This window comes from Osmerus mordax, chromosome 11 (genome assembly GCF_038355195.1).
Source record: "Osmerus mordax isolate fOsmMor3 chromosome 11, fOsmMor3.pri, whole genome shotgun sequence".
Classification (NCBI taxonomy): Eukaryota; Metazoa; Chordata; class Actinopteri; order Osmeriformes; family Osmeridae; genus Osmerus; species Osmerus mordax.
The window spans coordinates 4,762,986-4,771,212 of NC_090060.1; the positions used below are offsets into that span (position 1 = coordinate 4,762,986).

General features: G+C 51.1%; 1 protein-coding gene across 1 annotated transcript in view; it reads right to left on the reverse strand.

The window, feature by feature from the left end:
• The window catches only part of dscamb (Down syndrome cell adhesion molecule b), a 52,428-nt gene extending 46,395 nt beyond the window's left edge, over positions 1-6,033 (reverse strand). The window contains 2 exon segments of the mRNA XM_067246628.1: positions 1,240-1,460; positions 5,942-6,033. Coding sequence (XP_067102729.1) covers positions 1,240-1,460; positions 5,942-6,033 — 313 coding nt within the window.
• Between the last annotated feature and the right edge of the window lie 2,194 nt (positions 6,034-8,227).

Sequence of the window (8,227 nt, forward strand, 5' to 3'; positions counted from 1 at the left end):
TCAGGGTAATCAGCCACTCACGGAAGTGCTGTTGGCCTTCTCCTCTCTCGCTCTCTCTCTCTTTTCACAGACACACACACGTACCACATGTGCGGGCGCGCACACACACACACACATGGACATCTGTTCCTTTCTACAGAAGGACTTCTTGCTCCTTGGTTTCAATTGACAGGAAAGGGAGATATCTGATGCAGTGAAGGGGAACAAAACACCGATTCAGCCTCTCTGCAGTGTATCATCTTTTTTCTTCTACTCCTCCTCCCCTCCCTCTTTTTTTTCTTTTCATTCTCTCTACAAACCTGGCTGCCCTTCTCCCTCCCTCCCTCCCTCCACCCCTCCCTCCCCCTCCGTCTCTCTCTCTCTCTCTCTCTCTCTCTCTCTCTCTCTCTCTCTCTGTCCTACAGCTCTTGCAGACACACTCATCTCATTAGATGGGGTCTGGAGAGGGAAGGTGAGATGGTTACTGTGACAACAGTGGGAGGTGAGAGGCGGGGTGGCGGGGTGCTGTGTGTGTGTGTGTGTGTTTCATCATGGCAGCAGCAACCGACTCCACACACTCCACCTAGAGCTCTAAGAGGCCGATCAGAGACTAGAGCCAGATGGGGGAATGGGAGAGTGGAGAGACATTACAAACACAAGCATTGACACTGTTACATTCACAATTGTCCCTTGAATGTGTGTTGCAGGGTTACTAAATATGAAAGTATTTCTTACCATGTTTGCACAAAGCACAAAGCAGGGACTGAATGTGAATCTAGCTGGCAGGACAGAGTAGCTGCCATTATATTTCAGCTGTTGTTTCATTAAGTTAGCAGTACACACAGTGTAAACTGTTCACAAATAAAAACTGCATAGACTGCTACTGTTACAGCTGTGGTAATGCTATCCTCCTGTCTCTGGGATGGTAAGATGTATAGAGTGTGTTCCTGTTGAATACCAGCAATACATATATCTCTGTCTACTGTAGGCATACCCAAGGAAACCAACAGTGCCTGCCCTTGAAATCATAAACCACACTATACATATATATAAATACTTAAATGATCAACTTTAATTTTAGACTTTTTATTTTAGACGTTTTATTTTGCTTTGAGATCCACTGAACTGTAATTAACAAACACGTTTCTGTGAATCTTCTCTGAGCTAGGAAGTGATGGTTGGCAACGAGGGGTGGGGCTAACTTTAGTGAGTGACAGTCTTGTCCACCAATCCCAATCATCCACCACTCCTACCCAACACTCCATAAGGAGGTGTCAGCTCTCGTGGCTGAGGAGGGTGACTGCGTGTGCATCTCTGGATGCCCGTGGGCCGTGGGCGCCACTGAGTCCAGTGACCCTGTGACCCAGAGAGCCAGGGGGTCGGAGGCTGCCAGCGGGGAGGCGGAGGGGGAGGAAACACAGCCTTGTGGGGTGGCAGGAGTGAGGACGTCGCCCCCTGTGGTGAGGATGACCTTTGCAGCTCTTCAACACCACGAGATGTTGGCATGTCCAGATTGGAGGTGCCAAATGGGCCCAGTGGGCCACCAGCCCGCACTGTAAACAAGCCAGCATGCATATTGTGCACACAAACACACACACACACACACACAGAATGTGGATTTGCGGACCCTTTACATAGACTCGGGTGGTGTCTTCCGCAGTACGCTACACACGTAGAGATCAACACACACCACACACACACACAAATGCTTTCAGCGAGAGCAGACTTGAACAGAAACAACCCAGAAGAGCGTGGAGAGGCTTCGCTCCGACGTCACGAGACAGAGACAATATCAAAGGACGTGGAGCGAGAGACAGCCCATTGAGCTCAAGGAGAGAACTAAATAGCATTTGAAAGCTTTTTGCTAAAAACGTCCTTTTCAACACTAATTACCTTCAGAGTGCTTGACAGTAGGCAGTGGGAGGGAGGGAAGCGCGAATGGGGAGAGACAGAGCGAGGGAGGAGAGACTGGGGAGAGAGAGAGCGAGGGAGGAGAGACTGGGGAGAGACAGAGCGAGGGAGGAGAGACTGGGGAGAGACAGAGCGAGGGAGGAGAGACTGGGGAGAGACAGAGCGAGGGAGGAGAGACTGGGGAGAGACAGAGCGAGGGAGGAGAGACTGGGTAGAGACAGAGCGAGGGAGGAGAGACTGGGGAGAGACAGAGCGAGGGAGGAGAGACTGGGGAGAGACAGAGCGAGGGAGGAGAGACTGGGGAGAGACAGAGCGAGGGAGGAGAGACTGGGTAGAGACAGAGCGAGGGAGGAGAGACTGGGGAGAGACAGAGCGAGGGAGGAGAGACTGGGGAGAGACAGAGCGAGGGAGGAGAGACTGGGGAGAGACAGAGCGAGGGAGGAGAGACTGGGGAGAGACAGAGCGAGGGAGGAGAGACTGGGTAGAGACAGAGCGAGGGAGGGAGGACGGGGGGGCGGGGCGGGTGGGCTGCGATGACGAGGAAGAGAGACAGCGTTCACGGCGAGGGGGGCTCAGTCGTGAAAGCCTTGCCTGTCTGACACAGTAGCATGCTTTGTAACCCCCCCCCCCCCCCCCCCCCAAAAAAAAACAAAACAAAACAGAGGCTGTTAAATTGAGTTAATCTGGACCATCCACTGCAGGCAGGTCACAGGCAAACAAACAGGGTTAGACATACGGCAGTCACATGACGCGGGCCCTACACGCATGCACAGCACACGCACACCACGCCACAGAAACACACAGGGAGAGAGAAGGGGGACACACCCGCAAAGATTAACACGCGACGCAAGAAAAAACCAACCCACGCGGGCAAGCGCGTTGCCCACACACGCACACATCCCCGTTGCACACGGCAGGCACACCCCGCTCACACACACTCCCTCTCGCCCAGCGCACGCACACACACACACACCGACATCCAGCCCAGATTGAAGGAGAGGTCATCTGATTATACGGCAGCTGTCGCCAATGGTCGTCCTCGCCGTGGTTTATGGGTCTCCTCGTACACATGTACACACACCCCCGAAGTCCAGCCTATCAAGACAAACGTCCGGGTGGCGTTCCTCCCAAGGCCTCCCCGGCGCTCACACGCACACGGGTGTAACACAGCGCCGAGGCATTAGAACATACATGACAGGCCAGCCTTGTGGAGAGGACGCACCTGCTCAATGTGAACACATGGACTGGCTTATTGAAGTTATGGTCCATTCAGTACAGTTTAATATAATCTTACTCACAAGTGGCCAGGAGTGTACACACACACACACACACACACACACACACATACACACACACATACACGTAGAGCTTAAAAATGGCTCTACACAAGCAAAGAAATATTCTTAAAGGCTACACTAGGCATACTTAGAATGTGTAAGTAAAAACATACTTATACATACAGTATATTCAAGTTGTAAATACGTTTGTGAAACGCAAGTCTTTAAGTCTGTATGCTTCCAGTTGTGTATAAAAAAGAAAATGTATGAAGTACTTGTTTGATACATTGAATTTGGATTCAAGTATCGTCTTTTTCCCCACGGGTGCACACTCAGCATTTTAAATCAAGTTTAACCCCTGTGTGAGATCACGTATGACACATGCATACATACACAGTAAACAGACCCTCTGTTTATACACTCTTTAACGTGAATGCACAAGCCCAGACGCAAACGCACCCACAAACACACACACAAACACACCCACAAACACACACAAAAACACTTATACAAACACACACAAACACAAACACACACACAAACACACCCACAAACACACCCACAAACACACCCACAAACACACCCACAAACACCCCCACAAACACACCCACAAACACACACAAAAACACTTATACAAACACACACAAACACAAACACACACACAAACACACCCACAAACACCCCCACAAACACACACACGAACACGCATGCACACGCCAACACGCACACAAGCAGGCAGATCAACGTGAGCACGCAGGCAGATCATCCCTGTCATATCAGAACTAATGAAATGAAATGGACAAGTCCCTGTCAATCACACAGTCGTTGACGTCTGACGCCATGACGTCAAAGGGTGGGGGGTTCCCTCGCCTTGGCAACTGCAGTGACAGTGACATCCGCGCAGACGGCGGTGAGACAGTCTGAGCATCACACAGACAAAGCGGAATGACACACACGCACGCGCACACACACACACAGGAGATTTAGATATCAACTGGAAACCTGGATGTCACCATACACGTCGAGTGTTTTTGTACCATAACAGGTAACGGAGAGCACATTATGCAGAGAGAGGGAGGGGAAAAGAGAGAGAGAGACAGACAGAGAAACGCTCGAACACAGTCTCTCTGATCCACGCGCCGTAGATCCCAAATCACACGCAGAAAACACTCTTTCATCATCTGAGACCCGTTAGCAGGGGGGGGGGGGGGGGGGGGGGGGGATCGCTCTGTCATTTTTGCACTGTGGAGACGAGGGTGTGCGAGTGCCTGTGCCACGTCTGTGTGCACGTGCACCCACACACCGCACGGCATTTCTTCGCTTTTCTTTGGCGATTGGAAGTGACAAGTTAACAGAGGACCCAGTCAGTTGGGGGGAGGGGGGGGGGACGACACACACGTACGGTAAAACGCTTTCATCTGTGCATGCCCTCTGGCGCTACAGTACTCTATGTAGATTTAGATGAATCAGTAACAGGGCCCCCCATTTAGCGACGCTGTCTACCTCGGAGTAATGGGTTGGGGGGGGTGTTGAGGTTGGGTTGGCAGAACGGGGCGCCGACTAGGAACACAATGTCAACACTTGCCCTCAGGCCCTTTCGAGTTCCTCTTTTTTCTATTTTAAACCTTGTTCTGACGGGGAAAGATGAAAATGTAGTTTTATAATGAGGGTAGGCTACTATGCTCAGCTGATGTGAATAAAGGTAGAGGTCCAATTAAATCAAGAGTTCTAGAATAGTCCTAGAATTAGAAGCTTGACACATAGAATAGAGTCAATGTGGACTGTTGTCTTCAGTCCAAATCCAGTACCTCTGTAAGAAAGAAACGGAAGCTGAATTGCTTGCAGACCTATATAGATGAACTGTTAGAAAACCTTAAAAATGGAGATTATATGCCTCTGCTCAATCAAATAACTTCAACCAAGCAGGGCGTTGTAGCACTAGAATTAGCTAGCGTTAGCGCGCCAGCAGCCATTGTGATTTCTTTAGTCTTGCACCCGGCATGCTGATTGCTGACACACTGTGTAAGGGCCCAAGCTAGGCCTCAGGGATAATAGGACTCTATTTTTAGACAGACAGTGAAAAAAGAGAAAGAGACAGAGAAAAAAAAAAAATCTCATTGACAATCGTGTAAAATTGAAACAGGGGAGGAAGAACTAAAATGTTATGGGCAACCAAGCAACTAATAAGCTTGAACCCCAGCACTCTGCATAATGCGACAGCTCATTACAGGGCAATTAGGCATTAAAAGCCTTGCTTACCGAGGTTTATTGATGCAGATCAGATAGGAAAGATACCCTTGCGCCTAAAAAAGGGAGCAGAAATGGGATGGAGAGTGAAGCAAAAGGGGTCTAAGTATAGGCTCCGTGGCAGTTTACAAACCCTCTCAGGGGGCGTCTCTGTTGAGAATGTGATGAGGACGATATGGCAGATTTTTTTGGGGGGGGGCGTGTGTGTGTGCGCTATCAAACTCTATGGCCTCCCCTGCTAAGGTTGTTCTGTAGCTTTTCTAGGACAAGGACACTGATATCACTTGTATCTTTTGTTCCTTTTCTCCTCCCCTCCCCATCCGCTTCTTCCAGTTTATCATCATCCTACGACACAAACAGAACGTCTAGGCTATCACTTCATGATCTTAATTGGCATTAGAGCGCATGCACGCACGCGCGCGCACACGCACACACACGCAAAGTACCCGGCCCTGGGACAGTTTAATGTCTTTATCGCCTCCAGAGAGTTCAATCCCTCCATCTCCTTCTGCTATCAGGACTCCCACGTGCTGTGGAGGCTGAGTGGCAGGGGGCCGGGGCCGGGGCTGGGGCCGGGGCTGGGGCCGGGGCTGGGGCTGGGGCCGGGGCCGGGGGTCATTACCAGGATAAAGAGTAGTACCTCTGACTGTCTGAATTACAGTCAGGACATCGATCCCTGTCTTCCTGGGTCTGGCCGGACCGGGGTGGGGTCGGGCCGGATGTTCAGCCCAGACCGAAACGTGGCCAGGGAGCGGAGGTCAAGGTGAGATGTGAGGATGTGCCTGGTTCCCTGTACACGGTGGATAATGTATGCGTGGCGATGAGGTAAGGTGAGGCCCTCCAGTTAGTCAGTGCTAATTGAACATCACTAGTTATTCATCAGTTGGATTTATGTACCTTTACAGCCTCTGGCTAGAGCGCTTTTAAATGTCTTCCCTTGAAAGAAATTGTGCGTACAGTGTCAGATGAGAGGTGGATTTTCAAGGCTTTGACCGTAACATTTTCCAGGCAGTGTGTGACTCTGAGAGGAAATACTGGTCTCCATTTTGATTCTCTCCCAAGGACAGCGTGAGGGAAGATACTTGAGCAGAATTGCTTTCCCTCCGTCCTATTCACAGAGAGATACCCTTCATCAGCCACACATAGACGGTCACGCCTTGCATGCTTATACGCACACACGCGCGCGCACGCACACACACGCACACACACACTCGTTGGGCCAAGGCACTTTCTGTCCAGATGTGACAGGTGGGGTAGAGCAGTCCATTTAGGGTGAGAAAAGCTTGGGGGGGGGGGTAGCTTCAGAAGGACAGGCTGGTTATCTTTAATGGGGCAATCGTGTAACCTGATAAAGGGCACCAATCCATCTGCACTCCCCAGTCAACTCTGACACTGTTGCCAAGGAGACGCCACCCGCGGGAGAGTGAAGGAGGGGGGACCGGGAGGGGGGGGGGGGGGGGGCTGTGCCGTCTGAAAGCCGGGAGGAGGAGGAGGAGAGAGAGAAAGGGGGATGGGGGAGGAAGAGGAGAGAAGCAGCAGCCTCCTCAGAGGGGTTAACTGTAATCAGACATGACACACACACTCCCCTGGAGAAGAGTGACAAACACAACTGGAAACACACACACACACGCACCCACACGCAGCCCGGCTCAGACTCATGCCAGACATTTATACACAAGAGAAATGTAATGACACATGCACGCGCGCTCTCTCTCACACACACACACACTCGTCACTTCCCTCCAGACGACCATCATGAGACCCGTCGTGGAAATACGCAGTGAACACAAGAATGACACGTCATATTTCATTTTCAGATCATTTTCTTTTTCTGCCCAGGGAACGCAATTGCTGAGAGACAGAAAACGCAAATGGCAGAGAAATGAATCTCACAGCCAGGTATATTATGTAAGGAAATCACAGCCCCTTTCCTCTCCAATAATGTCATACATTAATGAAATCATCACCCGATCGCAGAATCGATCGTGTGTGATGAAGGTGTGGGCGACGTCCCACATATTGTGAATGTGATTCCTGGTACAGATAGACACCCTTCCTCCTGAAGCACAGAAACACAATGTAATAATAATGTAGTTCTCCTCCATCCTCTAGCTCAGACACAGGGTATTTGTATTCTGACAGTGGTCCTGGATGTAAAGAAGTTGTTCTGGTAGCAGGCGGCCCCCCCCAGAGAAAAGATGGAGGTTTACAGGTGATGAATCCACCTCTCTAGATTGTGGAAGGCTTTGTGTTCCTGGCTACAGCCTCAGGTTCACACCTAGCTTTCGCCTATTATTGATATGAGATGTAAGTTATGTATCTATCCCTTAGCCCTAGCTCCACCCTTCTATTGTCACCTCCAGCCCTAGCCCCAGCCCCATCCCCAGCCCTATCCCCAGCCCCAGCCCTAGCCTCATCACCAGACCCAGCCCCATCACCAGCCCCAGCCCCACCGTAGCCGTAGCCCCAGCCCCAGCCCCAGCCCCACCCCCACCGTAGCCCCATCCCCAGCCCTAGTCCCAGCCTCAGTCCAAGTTCACACCCCAGGCCCAATCCAAGCTTCAACCCCAGCCCCTGCCCCAGCCCCTGCCCCAGCCCCACCCTCTTACATTCAGCCCCAGCCAGCCTCCCCCAATTAGAAGATGTTATCGTCCTCATCTATCTGACACGAGGCCCAGGCACAAACGCTGAGCAAAGGAGAAGAGAAAATAACCGTTATTACCACCAGCTAGAGCTGTCTGTGCCGCAGGCCTGATTACCTGCCTCATACACACAACTGCATACGCTTGCACTCTCTTTCTTTGTCTCTTGCT